General features: G+C 46.6%; 9 protein-coding genes across 9 annotated transcripts; 6 read left to right on the top strand and 3 right to left on the bottom strand.

Annotated features, from left to right (window-relative positions):
• Positions 1–619: 619 nt before the first annotated feature.
• On the bottom strand, positions 620–2,537 carry N7509_013808 (fungal specific transcription factor domain-containing protein; the record flags this gene model as incomplete). Its single annotated transcript, XM_056638445.1, has 4 exons — positions 620–1,549; positions 1,616–1,647; positions 1,710–1,890; positions 1,977–2,537. The coding sequence occupies 4 exons, from the start codon at positions 2,535–2,537 to the stop codon at positions 620–622; spliced, it is 1,704 nt and encodes a 567-aa protein (XP_056481952.1).
• An 888-nt stretch (positions 2,538–3,425) lies between these two features.
• N7509_013809 (FAD-dependent oxidoreductase) lies at positions 3,426–6,168 on the top strand (the record flags this gene model as incomplete). The annotated part of the gene is made up of 4 exons (XM_056638446.1): positions 3,426–3,727; positions 3,805–4,546; positions 4,611–5,353; positions 5,463–6,168. The coding sequence occupies 4 exons, from the start codon at positions 3,426–3,428 to the stop codon at positions 6,166–6,168; spliced, it is 2,493 nt and encodes an 830-aa protein (XP_056481953.1).
• Positions 6,169–7,433: 1,265 nt separating this feature from the next.
• Positions 7,434–7,913, top strand: N7509_013810 (uncharacterized protein; the record flags this gene model as incomplete). The annotated part of the gene is made up of 2 exons (XM_056638447.1): positions 7,434–7,720; positions 7,790–7,913. The coding sequence occupies 2 exons, from the start codon at positions 7,434–7,436 to the stop codon at positions 7,911–7,913; spliced, it is 411 nt and encodes a 136-aa protein (XP_056481954.1).
• A 1,052-nt stretch (positions 7,914–8,965) lies between these two features.
• On the top strand, positions 8,966–9,443 carry N7509_013811 (6-phosphogluconate dehydrogenase-like protein NAD-binding protein; the record flags this gene model as incomplete). Its single annotated transcript, XM_056638448.1, has 2 exons — positions 8,966–9,013; positions 9,081–9,443. The coding sequence occupies 2 exons, from the start codon at positions 8,966–8,968 to the stop codon at positions 9,441–9,443; spliced, it is 411 nt and encodes a 136-aa protein (XP_056481955.1).
• Positions 9,444–11,331: 1,888 nt separating this feature from the next.
• On the top strand, positions 11,332–11,619 carry N7509_013812 (uncharacterized protein; the record flags this gene model as incomplete). Its single annotated transcript, XM_056638449.1, has 1 exon — positions 11,332–11,619. The coding sequence occupies one exon, from the start codon at positions 11,332–11,334 to the stop codon at positions 11,617–11,619; it is 288 nt and encodes a 95-aa protein (XP_056481956.1).
• A 581-nt stretch (positions 11,620–12,200) lies between these two features.
• Positions 12,201–13,104, top strand: N7509_013813 (SDR family NAD(P)-dependent oxidoreductase; the record flags this gene model as incomplete). Its single annotated transcript, XM_056638450.1, is given in 2 exon segments — positions 12,201–12,596; positions 12,616–13,104. 2 exon segments carry the CDS (start codon positions 12,201–12,203, stop codon positions 13,102–13,104), a joined length of 885 nt encoding a protein of 294 aa, XP_056481957.1.
• A 256-nt stretch (positions 13,105–13,360) lies between these two features.
• Positions 13,361–15,192, bottom strand: N7509_013814 (cycloheximide resistance protein; the record flags this gene model as incomplete). The annotated part of the gene is made up of 6 exons (XM_056638451.1): positions 13,361–13,719; positions 13,788–14,193; positions 14,246–14,372; positions 14,432–14,524; positions 14,577–14,889; positions 14,949–15,192. Coding segments are annotated over 6 exons (1,542 nt in total), but the record flags the coding sequence as incomplete, so codon positions are not given.
• Positions 15,193–16,634: 1,442 nt separating this feature from the next.
• On the top strand, positions 16,635–17,634 carry N7509_013815 (putative short chain dehydrogenase/reductase; the record flags this gene model as incomplete). The annotated part of the gene is made up of 4 exons (XM_056638452.1): positions 16,635–16,665; positions 16,743–17,093; positions 17,148–17,366; positions 17,414–17,634. The coding sequence occupies 4 exons, from the start codon at positions 16,635–16,637 to the stop codon at positions 17,632–17,634; spliced, it is 822 nt and encodes a 273-aa protein (XP_056481959.1).
• Positions 17,635–17,941: 307 nt separating this feature from the next.
• On the bottom strand, positions 17,942–20,252 carry N7509_013816 (uncharacterized protein; the record flags this gene model as incomplete). Its single annotated transcript, XM_056638453.1, has 6 exons — positions 17,942–18,312; positions 18,371–19,657; positions 19,696–19,840; positions 19,904–20,003; positions 20,055–20,109; positions 20,165–20,252. The coding sequence occupies 6 exons, from the start codon at positions 20,250–20,252 to the stop codon at positions 17,942–17,944; spliced, it is 2,046 nt and encodes a 681-aa protein (XP_056481960.1).
• Between the last annotated feature and the right edge of the window lie 11 nt (positions 20,253–20,263).

Genomic DNA, 20,263 nt, shown 5'->3' on the forward strand with positions numbered 1-20,263 from the left:
CAATTAATCCGCAATGTAGGGGATTACTCTGTTCAATTGGGTGTCACATCCCGAGTCCAAATCTGAGTCAGGTTTTGCATTTCCTGGTCCCAGAGGGTCTTCAACATTGCCTTTTTGTCAGCTCTTACAACTTCAAGTTTTTATACTAGTAGTATATAGTATAGCATTTGATTGCAGGTCAAGTGGAGGACTTACAAAGTCAATCATGTCAAATCCTGAAAAGGGGGCCGATGTGTCGAAACTCTGCGTTGGCTGGAAGAGGCTATAGGTCGTTGCCTTGTTCGGAGCATACGCACTGTTGTTCAGCCAGACATCTTGTTCAACTTGGTCGGTAAAATTGGCATCGGTTGCATTTATACAGTTCCTAATACCTGAGTTGCTTTCGATGAGTCTGAGCATTGTTTTGAGGATGTCAGCAGCTTTGATAGTCTCAGGTGACGAGCGTGGGCATTCTTTCCAGGAAGTATAAGATGCTTTGAGCGTTTCAAAAAGTTCCTCTGAAGATATATGGCCTATACAGTGGCCCTTCTTCACTCGATTTATGATTGCAAGCGATATCACCATCGCCGCCGTCAGGCAGTCGCATATGGAGCGGGATGTCCCAAACCACACCTTGTGCCTATGCTGGGGCCGAGAAAAAAAAGCCCTGGAATAGTTCCCTTTGGCAACGTAGAATCCTTTGGGCTGCGTGTATGCATTCAATGCGAAACAGGTTGTAGTTTGGCTCATCACGCCCATCGATCAAGTACCGCCGGTACAATATACAGCGGGCGCGTTGGTATGTCATCTCGAGTGTGAGGGTGCATATCATTGTATCGCAATCGACTTTGGATTCAATTGATCTCTTCAGATTAGCAGGCACACCGATCCACGCCTCTTCCAATTGTTGTTCCAAATGAATCGTCTTTTCCAGTAGTGGGTAGGCTTCTAGGTTCTCCGCGATTGAACTGGCTGCCACCAGCAATCGCTCTTGGGCAAGAATATAAGTGAGTTTGTTCGGTATCTCGGTCTCCGGTTGCGATAGTGGGAGAACTTTCATGTTGAGATCGAGATTCTGGTCTAGAAGGATACGAGGCGGAGCGGTGTCACTTATTCCCTTTGGAATGACGATTGGAAGGCCTGATTGCCAAGCAACAAAATAATCGATCAACGATAGAATCAACCACAGTCGCCGTCTCATTTCCCCTTCAAATGGGGATAGTGCAGGATATATTCTAGGGTCTCTGTGATAGCCCATCATGATAGCCAGTCGAGATACCATGCCCAACAGTATAGAAACACCAGTTTTCAACCCATTACTCTGAAGATATTCAACTCCAAGATGAATTGTAGCAGCTTCTGCTTTATATCTTCCAGGCGCAGCGTAATCTGAGAGTGTGAGGGCGACGGCACATTTTTCGTGGTAGTAATTGAATATTTCTGGTGGTGGTGCCTCGGCTGTCTCTGGATTCACGGAATGTTCAATCCAGACGGCACACGCCAGAATCCCGAAAAGAAGGGCCAACCAACCACAAGAAGCCCTGGATGGATTCTCCCAGAAGGAAAGACACTGTCTTTTTATTAGATGCCGAATCTCGAAGAGTGAATGAGAATGGGGTTCTCAAGGAAGTCTTACCTCCTGTTTGAATGTTGGAGCATGGACGATCACTAAGAAACACCAAGGCACAAAGTCAGAAAGACAAATATTCCTAAGAAAGCAATGAACATACTCAGCGATGGTTCACCGCAGTCTAAGCAGCGTGAAACAAGTTCATCTGCGATTTTCCGTGGGGGTAATGCTAGCAAAAGATCTTCAATGGTTGCTTCTTTTGGTATTCTCCGAAGAAGCACAGGGGTCTGGGAATGCGTTTTCTCCCACGGTTCATCTTCATCCCCGTCAAAATTACGTGACTTTGGGAAATTTGATATCTGCCTCCGGTGGCAAGGGCAATAAGCCTCAATCCAATGAAAATAAAGGTATCTCAAATCTTGCTTACCGCGCTTTGCATGATTGCACGCCAGTGATTCTGGTTGAAAGATCGAGTACCAGTACTTTCGGGAAGCATTATTTCTGGATCCGGTCTAACATGATGACTTGAATCATCGCCTTCTGTTCTTTTATTAGATTTGGTCACCAAATAGTTACCTGTGGTAATATGCGGTGGTGACGGTCCATCTTGAAATGCGGTCTCAAGACGGAGCAATCGATTGCGGAGACTCTGTAATCCAGTTTTACAACCATCGTGTTGATGACGGTATTCCTGCGAGCCGCCTTTTGTTGAACTGTAATGGCAGCTCACTTCAAGGTCTTTTTTCTGGCAGTTATTACAGGGCACTTGACGATTACAACGTATTCTAGAACGACCAATAAGTTTAAGTATCATAATGGAAAGTAAAGAAATGGCTCCACTAAGATAGAGACAACATTCCATGTCAGGGCTGGGTGTCGGAACATACTTCTTCTCTCTGCAGGATGTGCAGGACAATAGAACACGGGGCTTTTGGTCTCTTCTCCTCCGATCGGCTCCCCTTTGTCTGCGACCCGCCAAAGGGTCCATCTCGGAAAATGCAGGTGATTTTGGAAGCGGTCTAGACTCCAGATACATATTTCTGCGATTCTGTGTCTAAAATCAACAGATTGACTGCATTGGTGGTCGCCGGAGTGCTGATTTTAGGAGACGGTGGGAGACGGGAAGGGGGCTTGTAATGAAACCGGCCGGCGTCCTCGGATTTCTCGGGTTTCTCGGATTTCATGGGAAGACATGTGGGTTCATGGCGAGGCCCCGAGTCTTGGCTATTCTTAAGCTTGTTGACTCGGGACATCCGTGTCTGTGCCACCTCTTGCTCAAAGTTCGACCAATGTAATACATCATTTATCTTGCTCATATATATCTATCATCCGTCAGCCGATTATAACCCCGGGAATTTCAAGTGAACAAGACAAAAGGAGCCTTCAAACCGAACTTCCAGAAATCAACAAACCAACACCCGGTGGATCGGTGGACCCATCTAACTGAGAGCATGGTGGAGCATAGTGGAGCCAAGCGACAGCCGATGACATGAACACGGCTACGAATTCGACAGCTTTACTCCTTATGGAATCTGTATTGGCTTGTTTGGTACTTGCAAGCTCCACTAGGCAGCAGTGCCGTGTTGAATCTCCCTCCGTACAAGTAGTATGCTGCCACCAGCCATGCATATCATTCACAGAAACTGCCAGTGCTTGCATAACCTTTGTGTCTTTCAACTCCGATACTATCTCGGGTGGATATATTGCCGTACGACGGTTTCAATCGATCCGTGTTATCCGAAACCTGCATTGCCACTGAAAGATAAATATTTCGTTTCGCCATTGCGAAAACCGAATTGACAGGTCGAATCTTGGAAGTTCAAAGCGGGCATTCCTGTACCTAGGTATCAAAGATTGCATTCAAGTTCAAACAAGGATGGGGGAAAAAGAAGATAGATTCCGTATCATCATTGTGGGGGGTTCTGTCGCAGGTCTTACTCTTGCCCACTGCCTTTGGAGAAACAAGATTGACTTCATCATCCTGGAAGCCAATGGGGAGATCGCCCCTCAAGCCGGTGCATCTATTGGAATCCTTCCCAATGGTGCTCGCATTCTCGACCAGCTTGGACTTTTTGATGATGTGCTCGATGCCGTTGAGCCTCTGCGACATTCTTCATTTTGGGCGGGTTCTGGTAGCCATATCATGAGCTCTGATGCGCCAAAGATAATGGCAGAAAGGTACGCGAGTTTATCTTCACCAATTTGGAGTTTGATCTTAAGAAAAATAAAACTGACCGAACCATTATCTCGTTTAGACACGGATATCCGATTAACTTTCTCGATCGCCGGACTCTCCTAGAGATTCTCTCTTCAAATCTGAACGGTTGTCATGGGAAATTATTTTTGACAAAAAGAGTTACCCAGATGGAGCACTTTAAAACACATGTAGTAGCTCACTGCCAAGATGGATCTACTTATCAGGGCGATTTGATCGTTGGAGCTGATGGTATTCGGAGCGTTGTGAGGCAGCAGATGTGGAATTATATGATATCTCAAGGTCTTTCCAAAGAAGTGGAAAGCGAAGGAACAGGTCAGTATCCAATAACCTTGGCGGCACGAAATACCCAATTTGCTGCTGAATTCTCGCTTTCTCCTCTTCAAATTACGGTTACTAAATTTCCGAAAGCCATGACCTCGGAGTACGATTGCGTTTTTGGTATTTCACCTGAAACGACCGGACTTATCCCTGGCCATACTCACCGAACATTCGGCAAAGATTACTCATTTTTGACTATTTCAAGCAAAAACGGTCGCGTATACTGGTTCTTCTTCACAAAATTGGACCGCAGATACGGTAGCCATGAAATCCCTCGTTTCGAAAAGCAGGATATAGACAAACACGTCGCACCCTTCTTGCATAAACCACTAAGTGGGACTGTGTCTTTCAAGAAAGTCTACGAAAGGGCCCTTGTAAAAACGCATCTTGCATTGGAAGAGGCCAGCTACAAGCACTGGCACAAGGGCCGCTTTGTTTGTATAGGTGATTCGATACACAAGGTGCGTCCCGTTCTGCAAATATGCGCGAAAATCACAAATTCATAATGACTAACTTTCGCTCAAGATGACGCCCAACGCAGGCCAGGGTGGGAACAGCGCAATCGAAAGTGCTGCTACACTGTCTAATCATCTTTCAAATCTACTTCAGCAAAAGTCCTGCCCCGAAGCAGAGGATATCAACAATTGCCTTCAATCATGGCAGAAGTCTCATCGCCCACGAGCCACAAAGATCTCCAATTCTGCGAATGAACTTACTCGACTTGAGGCCGGTGCAACTTTCAAAGACAGCATCCTTGGGTTGTATCTCCTGCCTTATTTGCAATCCTTTTTAATTGACAAATTTTCTGCACAAATAGTTGGCGCAGCGAGACTCGACTGTGTGGGCTTGCCAGAAAGATCCCTGCATGCAACTATGCCTTACAAGGATGAAACAAAAGCTATACATCAGTCAGACCTCTCGAAGAGAAGTTTGCTGTGCATTCCACTCCTGGGGTGCTTTGGAGCTGCCCGTGCCGTAATGGCCCCTTTGATCAGTAAAGTCAGACCATTCATGGTTCCTTTTTTTGTTGGCGGCTCTTGGACTTCGGGCACTGGAGAGACAGTTGACTTGCGCGGACCTATCTACCGCATTCCATTTATGGACAAACTTTTCAAGCCACTGATCTTTTGCTTCCTTCCTTCTATTACGGGAACGGATCCAGTATCGTGCATCCAAATGCGGTCCTTTATAACAGACCTGGGCCCAGTCTTCGGTATATGGATGCTGGAGAGCTACCGCAATTGTCATTCCCCCAGCGTCTCGCTGCTGTAAGTGCCTTCCACCTCCATTTGTCCTATAACAGCTCGTTTCTGCAAAAAAGACTAAGAATTTATCATTGAAGTCCTCTCCTTGCAGGCACTGCTTTTCAGCTCAAAGGCATTGGCATTTGGGCTCCCATTTATTATACCCTGGAGTACCTCCATGCTCCACTGGGGAGTCTCTTATCTGGGGTCATGAGATCGCAGCTCAACATACTATTTCTCTTCTGCTTGCACTCCTCGGTGGACTCTATCTACCGATATATTTGAACTTCACATCCGCGACCGTTGAATCCCGCCGGTTTTGGAATGCGGTTTGGCAGCCATTCCCTGTTATCGTGCCGACGATCGCCAGGGTCATTCGTCTACTGAGCAACCCGGTTTCCAAGGCTCAAAACTCAGCAGATTCGGCCAAATCAAGGATGAACCCTAGCAAGATAAATATGTTCTGGATCCGGGCTGCGTATATTGGCTTTGCTGCTATTTCCGGCTTCACCTGGATCCACTCCATCTGTTCCGCGCCAGCTAATAGCTCATTGCTGTCCATTTTCTGGCCAGGCTTGGATGGGCATTTGCGTCCCGTTGCTTCTTTCATGGATGGCATAGCGCGATTTCTGCAATATGATCAAATTTTTGCAATGGGCAGTGGCTTCGTTTGGCTTGCATTGAGACTTCATGAACTCGGTCAGTCTGGGGCTACATTTTCTTGGCTGAAGGTCGCTGGTTCATTCATCGGAGCCACGGCGGCCCTGGGACCAGGAGCGGCATTTTCTCTTGGGTGGGGCTGGAAAGAGGAATTTATCCACAAAATGGCTTCTCTTTGATGCCTGTAGTCTAGGTGGTACTATACAATCGACGGAGGCCTGCGAAGGACAAGAACTTTGCAAAAATGTATTCTATAAATAGATAGTGACGAAGCGGTTACCGAGAACTACTATATACAGTTGGAATGACATAGTGTCTACTCCCGATGTAATATGAGAAAGCATTTGGGCAGGCTGTCGTACCTGAATGATAACAGTGAACTGAATTATACTTTACGTAACTCACTACCAGCCACAGTCCAACATATCATGAAACAACGACAAAGCAAACAGATTGTCTATTCCACACCTAGCTGATTCCAAAGTTTGCGTATCGTCTAAGCAAGAATATCCTAGTGGAAGCCCGAATTTACATAGATAGCCAAGACAAGACTGCGCAATTAATAATTTCGGCGCACATCCATGATTAAACCAATCTCCCAAGTGTCACAATGGATTCTTATCCGTACATAACTGCATTTTCCAGTTGAGATATTTTTTTTCTCTCTTTTATTTTCTTGATTTCTGAAGGGCATCCCATAGTTTGAGAAATCTCTCTCTCATTTCATCTGTCAGGGCGTTGGGGATGTGACATTCGACCGCATATGACGTCGCCCGAAAATCGAGGATTGCCATCAGCCGGGGTAGTACTTTTACATAATAATTATGAAGTAGCGTCATTTCAGAAATCGGGCTTGGCGAAGACCCTTAGGATCGGGTATAAGATGTTTATCGGTGATAAAAAATACGACCTACCCCAGGTGGAGTAGATCTATGTGGGGGCGAGAAAGCAATTCGGCCGCAGATCCGCACATGGGGCAAGAAATTCTATGTTCATGAGGATGACAGAGAGATCTTTTTCGCACTGACGAACATGCAAACAGGCTCATAACATTGGCGCCAAGACGATTATTGAGCCAAGGCCATATCAGCCCCCGACTATGATGCAATTCCAACAAACCCTAGCACTGAATGAAACCAAGGTAGCCTCTCATGCGAGCAAGTTGAGCACCCGGTTTCATTCGAAGGCGATGAAATGAGAATAGATCTTCAATTCTTCGGCCAAAGCCTCAACAGCTATCGGGTATAGCAAAAGGCTGCGCATCTACGCTCGGAGATGCCTAAGAAATGTGGTTGGGGTTGGGATCAGAAAGGTCTATAAAGACCATACTCCATACCCTCGAATTTCCAATCCATCACAATCCATTATCATCAGCATCCAAGGCAATTCCAATCTGTCTTCTCTGTTCAAAACACCAATCAAGATATCACCGACCAAAATTCTCATGCACAGTGCCGCCCCCGCCATCCTGCTGGCAGCTCTCAGCCTGCCCTCCGCCATGGCGGGCCAGTGTTCTGCGGTAGGCCAATACTCTACGAACTCCGCAGGCTTTGGTAGCGGCGGAAATACTATTGCCAACGGCGGATCTCTCAAACTCTATGATGCCGATAGCAACGAGATCGGCGCTTACGACGGTGATAAATCGGTCTGTTCCGACCTCATCACTTTCGGCTCCGACTCCCTTGATGACACCTTCTCGTGGGGCGCGGCATGTGGAGGAAGTGGCCTCAGGTGAGCTAATCCCTAATAATTACGGAGATTTGGGGTATTGAGAAGCTAATAATAATACCATGTTCCAAGTGGCTGCCACGGTGCCTACGCTACACAGACTCACATTGAAGGAGAAGAACCCACTAGCGACACCAACTTCTATGGTGTTGGAGAGTCTGTTGAGTCTGAGTGCATTGTCTATTTTGACTGCTAGGGATCATAGGCTCAATTGCTCTCACTACTGCCGTCTGACGCCTGCTTGACTCTCAATCGGACGACCGATGCAACACGCTCAAGTTTCCTGTCTATGAAATCTGGATCCAATAGGTTTGGTACGAAATGAAATTTTGTTTAAGCTGGCCAAAGCCTTTCATGAGAGTAGAATCAGTAGATTATTATGGGAAGATATTCTCAGACACCGCCAATCCTGCATTGACAGAGTTGACGTAACAAATTATGCTCCTACTATTTGCAAAAGTTAAAAAATATAACATCTAGCTAAAACAGAATTTGGAGGATTAGAAATCCCATATCATGTGCTGCATATTCACAATGGGCTGCGGTAAACGATGAATTTATTATTCCAAAAATGGCGTCCCACAATATGAACGCCAGAAGACGTTTCCCGGATCGCCACACCTACCTTGGGCCACTTGAAAGTACTCAAGAATATGAGCCAAGGATAGTATTTTACGTCCGGCGGGCGGGGGCACTGACGTTCGAGGCCTCCCGGGGACATATTTCAGCTACGGTTGTTGGCACAGCGTACTTTATGTTCTCCTAAACCCCTGATATCCCACTTCAGCTTCATTTATTAAGTAGTAAGGAAAATTATATAAGTAAAGAATTACTCTTAACTCGGAAGTTGCAAGAATGAGTACAGAGTACATGCACTCGAGTTGGACTTTATGATTACTTGGAAGACTGACTCAGGACCCACAATATCCAGATAATATGCTATAACAGGTTTAGTCTCCGCCTGCGTTTTCTCATCCCCACTTTCCAAAAGGTGTTGAAGAAGTTGTCACCTTCGTTCAAATCATAACAATACTTTCCAGAAGAAGTTTAACTTCCGGCATCAACGAATTCTCGAAACGTCGATGTACAGGCCATTGATTTGTCATTTCTTATGGCGTTAGCAGGGTTTGTGTGGCTTGTAAGAGATTTATAAGTTGACACCTTTCAACGCATTTGAGATATTATTTTTGTCGTGGAAACATTTACTACGTGTTCTAACGCTGCTCAGATCAGCTTCTCTTAGCGCTTATGATGGCTCCTACGATTGCATGGCTTGGTCTTGGGAACATGGGGATGGTGAGCTCACCTCTTTCTCATTTTTTGATATACAATTTAAACCCCTGGCACTAACTTATAAAAAAAGGGCATGGCCAGCAATCTCGCCAAAAAGGGAATAATAAAATGCTCATTTATCGTGTATAACCGTACCGTCTCTCGCGCTCGCCAGTTCCAGGCCCTAAATCCCAATACCGTCGTCGCAGAATCGGCAGCCGAGGCTGCGGCCAAGGCTGATATCATCTTCACTTGCCTCGGAGATGATACCGCGGTATCTGAAATCATTGACTTAATCATCACCTCAACCACCATAAAAGGAAAATTGTTTGTGGATTGCTCCACTATTCACCCGGATACCACTACCGCCATTGCAAACAAATTCCAAGATGCCGGCGCCGAGTTTGTTACCAGTCTTATACACCTATTATGGAATACTTACGTGTTTAATTGATCAACCAGGATCCATAATGATGCTAGAAAGTGCTCATGAGTTACCAATTGGCGAGGACGCCCCAATCTGCCGAAAGGCGAGGACATTTATGGTCGTACAAACATATGAGTTATGATGAAACAATTCAGCAATAGAAATCGAGGATGGGGATGACTGGCGGAAGTCATAGGCAGGACTTGTCGACGACTGTAACATGGACCATATCTCCTTTCCCAACGTTCCGTCTAATTTTGTTCGGAATAGCTCCTAGGAGTAGATCGTTTCTTCTATGGGTATTTGATGCGCCGATCAGCAGACGTCATATGAGCTCTCCGAAACTCCCGAATTAAATATTAACCCGGAGCTTCAAGCATATAAATATCCTCAAATTCAATGGTATTGAAGTCTCACAGCTCTAACTTTATCTCCTTTCGATCATATTACTCTCGATTATTCAGTCTTGAAATCAACACCATGCGTCTTACATTCCTCATTCTTACCATTGCTGGCCTGAGCATGGCTGCCGCACCGGTATGGACTTCAACCAAGATTTTAATTGATAATATTTCTGACAAGGAAAAAAGATCCCCGCTGGAGGAACCTGCAAGAAAGATGGTAGCATGGGCAATTGCCAATCAGGACTTTGTGTGGTATGTTTTGAACAGTCAACTCTTAAACTGAGCATGACAGCAGCTAATGAATTCGTAATAGCAAGCTGCGAACGCGGCCACTGGAAAATGTAAATAAACCTCATTCGGGTATTTCTTTTATCAGGCGGGATTACTCTCCTTAAATTCATACCGCAGTAGATGAAGAATTTTGACCAGCTCAGCTCATTTTGTTGTTGTTTTCCATAAGTAGACCAGTGGTAACCGAATAAAATGAATTAATTCATCCATGGATCTGTATAATATCTGTAGTGGAAGGGAGCTTATGTCTTCTCTTCCCGATGATAAATCCGTCGCAAGAGTGCCTGGAAAACTTCAACGACTTCTAGAAAGATAACTACGCTCTTGCGAGAAGAGCTATATACATCAACTTGAAGTTAATTCGCTCGCAGATTAAAGAGCAAGGTTGGAGGTGCTAACTACTAGTACTGTCTTAATCCATGATTTCTACCCAGGTCTTGGGCATCACAGCACTGACCTGGGTAGTTCCATCTCGCAGGTAAGTACCTCTTGAAGACAAGAGAGTCTAGGGACCGCCCATCTAGGCAATTGGTCAGCGACATTGGAACTCAATGAGATATTCAATGTCGATCATGATTCAGATCCCACGGCGAACTTGAATCTTACCACCCCAGTAGTAACGGCAGCTTCAAGCTCAGCATACAAATTTTAGTCAGACTTATCACCGGAGAAAAATAAAGCCAGATCTATTTGTTTATTTACCTTCAATTGTACCTCCAACTTGAACTGGGCAGCTAGAGCGGGTTCCAAAGTTCGGTGGATATATAATGGATCTCCCGGAGGCTAGGTGGGTCCCCGATTAAAAATAACGTAGTCGACAAAAGTTTTTACCGAAACTTCTTGGCATGCGTGGGCTGGAATCGGTGTACTGTACTTCCCTTTGGTCCGAGTCGGCTTTTCGTTTCTTACTGGTTTGTTGGGCCCCGCCCCCCTTCCGGGGGGGGGGGCCCTCGGGAGAACATTCTCAACGCAATTGAGAATGTTCTCTCGCCATACTTCGATGTCAAAATCCTTATGCAGCCCAACACGCTCAATGTGAAAGGAGCTGTGTCACCAGAAACAGCGATCCTTCATTTTGCCTGTCACTCTCGGGCTGATGAGGACGATCCCTCCCGAAGTGTCATCATACTACAGGATTGGCAAAAGAAGCCTGCTCCATTTTCAGTGCGAACGCTCCTTAACCTAGATCTCAAGAGCTGTGAGTTGGTCTATCTTTCTGCATGCGAATCTGGGTGAACAAGGACGTCCGGTTACGGGATGAGGGAATTCACATTGCTGGTGGTTTTCATATCGCCGGAGTGTCGCATGTGATTTCCACTTTGTGGAAGATGTCAGATGAGATTTCGTCGGAGCTTGCGGGTGCATTCTATGCCAATATAAGACAGAATGGGCAGGACAGCCTGGATATGGATCGAGCGCCATATGCTCTTCATGATGTTGTTGGGGCTATGAGGCGGGAGGGTGTCCATCCGATGCTATGGGGCGCTTTCATTCACTCAAGTCCTTGAAGTGGAGGGCAGCTTTTGGTCCTCACTGACCGCTAAACCGGTATAATAGAATGTCACTCTTCATTCGTTCTGAAATTCCGTGAATTATCTGGTTGTATCGGAGAAGTGGTGAAGATCAATTAACTCAAATATCAGGATATTTCGCTCAAATGGATAAGGCGACCAAGTTAATCAGATAAACACAAAGTTCTTACGGATATGGGGAAGTTCTATGCAGAGTGACGTCATTTCAGCTCGTATAATTTAGCGTCATTAACCCTTGTCTCGCGAAGTCGACGACCATCAATTCGTAACCCTTTTTAGATTGCCTTCTCTTCAAGTTTCGGAGATATCCAGGGATTTAAGGATTCGGTGTTAAACGCAACTAAGTCCGACTTTCGAAGCTGGCTACGATGTAATACTACGAGATGTTCAGAATATAAAGACGTCGAGATGACAGCGTCAGACTGTTTCCTACCGCTAACGCACCACTCTAACTACGACCACCTGGGCAAGCCAACATTCGAATACTATACCTAGGTAGTTTTTAATAGCCAAGTCATATTTCCGTCCTTCGTCTATTCAAATCGTGAAAGCCTACCATGACCGATATTATCGATTTCATTAGGCCCACTAATGCCTTCGAGCTGGCGGCATTCGCCAAGAATCATCACGATACATATCCGTTCATAGAGCCGATGGGTACAGAGCTCTCTGGAAAGTCCATTCTCATTACGGGGGCTTCCAAGGGCATTGGACTTGCCACGGCTGTGCGCTGCGCCAAGGCTGGATGTGCTCAAATCGCCGTCGCCGCTCGATCTTCCCTTGAGAGCGTGGTCAAAGAAATTAAAGATGAAGCTGCCAAGTGCGGTGTCGAACTCCCTCATATTTTGCCATTATCTATGGATGTGACATCGGATGAGTCTGTCAAGGCTGCCAGCTTGAAGCTTGAAGCTGCTTTTGGGGGGGAAGTTAGACATCCTCGTAAACAACGCAGGGTATTTACCCGAATTCAAGACTGTCATCGAATCCGATCCAATCGAATGGTGGAAGGCCTGGGAAGTTAATGTGAAGGGAACATTTCTTTGTTGTCACTACTTCCTCCCGTTTGTTTTGAGCTCGGATACGAAGATAGTCGTCAATCTCTCCTCAGTCGGGGCCCACACTTTGTCATACGGCGCCTCTTCGTATCAAACATCTCGATTTGCAAATGTACGACTGAACGAATTTTTGGCCCGAGACCACGAGGATGAGAAGCTCATTGCAATCTCATTGCACCCCGGTGGCGTCAAAACTGATATGGCAGCCAACTTCCCAGAGGTGCTTCACTTCTCGCTTGCGGATGAGCTAGCACTCCCTGCCGATACCATTATATGGCTAGCGAAGGAGCGACGAGACTGGCTAAACGGGAGATTTGTATGGAGCAACTGGGATCTGGAAGAGGTGGAGGGAAAGAAGGATGAGATCATCGAAAAGGATCTTTTCAAATTCCGTATGACCGGATAATGTGCCAGCGCATATGAATTCTATTTACATATTCATAGTGTCGAATATCAAGATGATATGAGATCCAATCCTAGAGTAAATCGCGCGTTTCACGAGTACCTAGATATTCCACCAAGTAATGACTGTCTCACTGTCTCACAGTCGATCAGCAATGCCATGTCGGTGAACCCAACTGCGAGCTCGCTTCCCAAATATGTACCTGAGGTTCTTTGTTAATACCGTTTATTGCGCTTCTCAAAAATATGGCAGGTTGTACTTGCATTGGAATTGTGAATAGGGTAACTCCCATAGTTATCCCCCCGATGGTGAAAAAGCAGTTCCGGACTCCTTGGTTATCGATCCAGTCGTTGATGTAGAATGATAACCCGAATGCGAACAGGTTCTTGATGAAATTCATGGCCGCAAATGCCTCGCCTGCTTTCTCACGGTGACAATCAACAACATAGGTCACCACCCCAGTCGTACCAAGCTGAACACCAAAGTTAATGAGTCCAAGGCACACTATCACGGGTACTGGCCAAGGGTCTTGCGCGTATGAAGATTGGCCCCAAGCAAAAAATCCGGTGGACGTGAACAGAAGATATGTAACCATTATGGGTAAACGGAACTCGGGTTCTGTATTCAAGTTCAAGTTAGTCATACGCAGTCAATTGAAGGTATATTTCAAAGAAATTGCTGCCTACCGAAGATTCCTCCATTCATTCTAGACATCCTAGTAACCAAACCGTCGATAAGCGGCCCTGCGGCCAGAGTACCGAGAACAGAGGCCACGAACGACGACAAATTGGTCGCTCCAACTCCAACCACTGAAAAGTCATAAGGCGGCGCAGAGAATATTTGCGATAACGTGAGCGATATTCCGACGAGCCACGAAATGCAGGTGGTGAAAAGAAGAACGGCCCAGAGTACGGCCGGTGACGCGATGAGGTAGAAAGGTCGGATCAGCGTATTCCAGAATGAAACTTGATTAACATAGCCACTGTATGGCAGCAGTCTTTGTGTCCAGGATATAGGTTCCTCGCTCGGTATCGAAGCGGAGGTAGGTGCGTGTTCGAGTTGCTCCAACGCCCCTTTGCCTTCAACCACGACCTAGGAAACATTAGCAACAGAGTTTCAAAAAAAAAGATAAATATACACGCACGTTTGCTTCTCCCGTGTCGATATTTAAAGACTGTCTGGAATACGCAGATTCTGGCATCCAGAAAAAGACCATAATGAGGGTCAACGCAAAGGCACCTCCCATTGCATGCAACGCTATGCGATAGGAGCTATATTCAATAATTGCGGCAGCTATCGCGAATCAGCCAAAGAAATCTAAAATCAATACCCACCCAACTCACCGATTGGAACTGCTAAATTGATTCCCCCAAGTACTCCTAGGTTGAATACAGCAGTCCGAAAGCCCCTCTCGTGAACAAACCTTAACCCCTGCATTAGTATGTGTCGTGCCTGGGGGTATTTCACAAACATACCAAATATCCGAAATGGATGCAGGAACTAGGGCCTCCATCGGTGCCATACAGAGCCCACAGAACACCCTTGCAGCCACAAAAGACTCGAAGCTTTTCGCCTCGGCTGCCCAGAAACAAGAAACCATCAACCCAACTGTTGTACCCAAATACACCGGTCGCTTTCCGTATTTCACTGCAAGGGAGTTGAAAATAAGGCTTCCGATCGCAATTGCAGCGATAGTACCCCCTTGAACAGCCGACACGAATGTAGATAGAGAGACGCCAAAATCTGCAGCGAGTGGAACGAAGGCTCCTCCAAGGAGTGGTCCAACCGCTAAAAAATGGAATGAATGAGACATCCGCCTTCTGGATATTTCGGGAACTTTCACTTACCTCCGACACACCCACAGCCCCATCCATACGTAATTGTGAACAATTCCTTTCGTTTGCGTGACCAGTTGTAAGGGTCGTTGGGAGAGTCCGACGGCTGCGGAACAAGTACAATTTGCCCCGTTGAATCGCGCTTCAGGAATCCAGGATCGATGCCTGAGTAGGTATCGGTGTTTTGAAGCCCATTGAGTGGTGCCGTACCTGGAATATGCTCCAATCTGTCGTCATCGAGAATACCAAAAGGCATTTTGGTGGTTGGCACTCGATAGTGTGCGGAAACAACTTCCCTGACGCTTGGATACTTAAGAAAAAGTGTGATGTGAGTCCTGCTACTAGTTACCCTGGCAGACAAGTGATGTAAGCCGGGTTAAGAGGAGACAAGAGGAATTGCCGATCTTCAATTACTAGCACTAGTAACTGTTGATCGCTCTAAGTGGCCAGATTTCACAAGGGATTTATCAAGTTCCAAGTTAGTACCCCAGGGCTAGAAGTCGCCCAGGTGAACATCTTGAGCCCAGTGGCCTTGTGCCAATATATAGTATCTTTTCTACCAAAACTTGACTGCCATTCAACTCTATCGTCTTCATTTTTCTGGAACTACAATACCAGGTGGCTTTACTAGAGTTTGTGCGTGACTTTCACAAGTATGAATGACGAATTTCATGGATCGCAGGAATATGGGGCTGCGAAGCCCCATCGGGGAGAACCCGCCTAGTCTGTAATCTGGGGTCCCCATGGGGTTTCGCCGATTTCAGACTATAATGAGGAGGAAAAAGGATGGGAAAATACCAACTCCTGCTAATTGTATTATTCGCTATAGTCCCCTTTCTGCGAGATGCGGGGCATGCGTAGACCCGATAGATGGGACGCCCTCTGAATGTAGTTATGCATAAAATTTTCGCCTTGGATGAGCTGAAGCCGTAAAGTTTGCAAGTTGTTTGTTTGGGTTTATGGCTTCTTGATTATCAACCTTCTGTGCTATCTGGCCCGGCAATTACAATGATGATGACAGCCGGGACGGACCTGGGGATATGCCGAAAGAGAATTGGGAGTACTTTCGCTTTTTCGCTGTCAGGTTATATTCTTATGATAATATTATAATCTTGGAATCTATTACAGGTAGCTGAAGCCTGCACCCCCTTTTAACGAAATCTTCAATGTATTCGTGACTCGGTATTCTAGGGCTAATTAGGTAAGACTGTTCGTGGTGAATATCTTGGTTGGACTGAGATACATCTTACCTTCGGGACTGGAAAGTTTCTTATCAATTACTGCACCTTTTTTGGTCCATACAGCTCTGTCCATAGCGTCTTCTGAGAGACGCATTCCGCACGGGCTGTCGAGATAGGTGCGGGGTGTTGACCGACGCAACGCCACCACATCAAGTATATCCGAAAATACGGCCGAGAAGCTCATTAAGTTCAGCTAACTCACGCAGTTGGGTCGGTCATCGGCACGTAGACATAACCGATGTGTAAAAGAAAGTTCGTAAGCTGCCATGTTATGCTGGAAGATCGTCAAAGCCTCAGATACCGGAAATCCCCCGGATCCACTATAGGATGTGGAGAGCCGAGCAGGGAGGGGTTATGACGCGGCGAAGAAGCGAAACAAGAGCCGAGTGCGGAATTATCTTAGCAAAAGGGGCCTGCGAGCTCGATCTGTGTCTCAAATCATTGAGTAGCTTTCAATATGGCGTCTTTCAGAAGCATTGTGGTCACAGGTAGGAAAACAAAAACAAAAACAGAAGCATGTCCGAATGATCTGAATAATGACGATGCTGATTTCTTTTACTATTAGGAGGAGCCTCCGGAATCGGGCTAGGGATAACAAAGCACTTTATCACGGAGGAAAACACCCATATCACAATTTTAGACATTAATCCCACAACTGGCACGCTGGCATTGGACAAACTTCGTTCCGAATTTCCAAATGCGGGCGTGTCATTCGAGGAATGCGACGTATCTTCTTGGGAGAGCCAAGCTGCAGTATTCGAAAAGATATACAACCAGCAAGGCCGAATTGATATCGTCTTCGCAAATGCGGGTATCAACGAAAAAGGCAGCTTGTTGCCTTCCAAAAGCGAAAGCGGAGGGCCTATTAAACCAGAACTCACCACTTTGAATGTCAATTTAATTGGATGCATATATTGTAAGTTTTAGCTTGCCCTTATGGTTGACTAGCCATACTAACTCTCTTGGATAGCTGTACAACTTGGAATTCACTACATTGCCAAAAACGAAATAAGCGGTTCATCGAGAGGAATTATTATGTGCACTGCTTCTAATGCAGGACTATATCCATTCCCTATGGCGCCACTTTACGCAGCCACCAAACATGGAGTGGTCGGGCTGGTTCGATCGCTCTCGAGAACACTTGCAACAAAGAAAATTCGGATCAATGGATTGGCTCCTGCCGTTATTGGTAAGCCTGGTGATACTCATTTTGCTATATTCACTAATAAAGAGCAGAAACAAATATTGCTCCTAGTTCTGATTTGTTTAAGTCGATGATACTCACTCCCATGTCTACCGCGACAACCGCTGTTGCCAATCTTGTAGATGATACGTCATTGACAGGCAAAATCGCGGAATTACATGGTGAGAGTATCACATTCGCAGAGGCACCCCCATATGTGGATGAAGATACAGGGAAGAATATTGAGAATTTTTGGAATTTAGGTTATTCCTAGTTGATGTCAGAAGAAATCCCAAAAAAAGGTGAATGTAGCCACAAAGAGTGGTCATTAAGAGTATCAGAATGAAAAATGAGCCTTGTGCTTCCTGCGCCAGGCTTTATTTTTGGTATTATATTGACGGCGTCATAGTAGAAACTGAATTGTAGAAAATAAATAAATAGACAGTGGATATCGTGTTTCATAATCAACGCCAATCGCTAATCGTCCCAATCGATAGCCCGCTTGAAAGACCAAAAAAAGCAAGTCCCACTAACGCCTCCGCCGTTCTATCAAGCAAGATGACATGGCAGCTCCCAACCTGCTAGTCCTGTTCGTCCTTGAGTAACACCTTCAACTTCTCGAGCTTATCTTCACAATGGACCTCCATTTGCAAAATGACATCAACGGCATCCTTATTGGTGATAAGAAGCTGCGAGACGAGCCAGAAGTTATATCCGTTCTTGTAGAATCCCATCGAGGCCCATTCGTCGTTTGAGACCTGACTGCGGACTGCGAGCCAGTAGTAACGCCAGCGGTTCAGAGCGGTGCGAATTGAGATCAATAATGAGTCTTCCGGTATCATGCTCCTGCTGCCATCTCCGTGGGTTGTATTTTGTAAAGCATGGATAACAGAGCTTTGCCGCTTCAGAAGTCCGACTAGGGTCATATGCGTATTGATGAAGGCGAATAAAACTACGGTGTTCGTCAGCAAAATGTAAATGAAACCTAGGGTATATAGATTGGAACGTACCATGAATCAGGATGAATGTATCCAAAACCGTCAGCCCCATATCGTAGATATCGGCAGATTGGCCCTCTTGTTTCACAGGTTCAAATAAATTTTGAAAAGCGGAGTAGATGGTGATATCCCGATTGAACCGAAAGCTAGGCTCGGAAAAGGGGTGCTCAGCCTGAAAGACAGACTCTTCGCATGGAAGCTCGCATTCCATCTCAGAATGCGTCAGACGGCACGGGTAGTTCTGGTAAAAGAAGAATGCGCAATCAAGCAGAGAGATGACACTAATGGCACGGATGCGGCACTCAGTCTGAATCCAGAGATGCTCCTGTAGCTGCTCGTGGGGCTGGTGTCGGCATTTCACGAGATCGAGCCGTCGGGCGATTTTGACGATTTCGCTGAATCGATTTTCCATCGCACGGTTTCGCGAGGCGCGGCTGCCTGCCCAGTACTGAACAACAGTAATAATAAGGCCAGCCAAGAAATTCTGGAACTTCACCCAGTCGTTGTCGTCTTCCTCCGGGGTCTTGTGACCGGAGAACACAGAAGCCACTTCTGTCTCTGGCGAAAAAACGGGGCTGGAGAACACGAAGAGCTCAGCAAAGTCCAAAACTCGCTTTGCGATGTATGTTTCCCGCGGATCTGTGCTATACATAGCGCCCATAAATGTCACCGCAGCAAGAAGTGGCAGTGAAGTTGTCTCCGGGTCAAAGGAAGGGACGTGAAAGATGGAGCAATTGTTCTGCCAATACCTAAAATAAAGCGACAAGAATTTCCGTATGCGTGCTGTGGTGAGCAAGAAGTTAAGACCGGACGATATTTCCTCCTGGGCCTTGGGATCCAGCGGTACAGTCCATGCCCTTGCCAAGATAGATTGAACGAGAGCCATCGCGAATGGCTGTTCTGGTTCGAAGACTGCAGGATCTGATTGCATGGCTAGACTTGGATCTTTCCCAGGCGTATTGAAATCGATACGAGCAGTATAGGGGTCCTCCAGGGACTTCTGGTTATCGCCAAATGGTCCATTGAAAAAGTCCAGAAAGGTGTCTTGGAAAAATTGGAGAGACGAGGGGTCCGGACCACCAATTGGTGGGGGAAATTCTGATCGATTCTCTTGCATGCTGTATGGAAACATCCCCCCAGCGGCTTCTTGCAATCCGACCTGATTGTGGAATTCCATACCCCGAGCGCGATCATCTCGTGGCGGGAGCCGAAACTGCTCGGTGAAGCTGTCGGTACCGCCATTCAAAAGAAACTTGATCGATCCACGATCCGAAGGCTGGTCGAATATTTCTGGCTTGGCTGAGGAGACCCGAAGCTTGAAGAGCCATCTTCCATACTGTGTGCAGGCGGTCGCGTCATGGGATCGTCGAGGTCGTGGTGGGCATCCGCGCGGATGAGTCGTTCATTGTTGCAATCGAGACCTCTCTTCACGCATGAGCCACAGGGACTTGCGCCATCGCAACGAAGCTTCATCGAGGTGCACTATTGAACCAAGGAACCGTTGGTTAGGCCGAGACGTACGAGAGTCGCATTCGGAGAACTCACAGATTGGCATGCATGTCGCCGACGGCCCCTCTGGCCAGTCTCGGGGACTTGACGATCCCCACGTTGGGCGCAATCGTTATAATGATCGCGAAGATTGTCGCTTCATGGTGTAAGCTACGCGGTTTCGCAGGGAGAAGGGGAGAGCACGTACCATCGCGCAAAGGCCTCGTTGCAGAAAACGCACGAGTAGGGCTTTTGGCCGGAATCTGTTCTCCACGTTAGCTCATGCCGAAGTCGGGGAGAGTTATGCGGGCACCGCACGGCGCAGGTGGTGTCTCTTGAGGTGATCAATGCGTGTGAAGCCCCGCTGACAGACTGTGCAGCGAAAGTGCTTGTCGGCAGGCTTCATGCTGGTCCATC

Source organism: Penicillium cosmopolitanum (assembly GCF_028827165.1).
Source record: "Penicillium cosmopolitanum strain IBT 29677 chromosome Unknown utg000012l:1.0-3308103.0:1.0-3310761.0, whole genome shotgun sequence".
Classification (NCBI taxonomy): Eukaryota; Fungi; Ascomycota; class Eurotiomycetes; order Eurotiales; family Aspergillaceae; genus Penicillium; species Penicillium cosmopolitanum.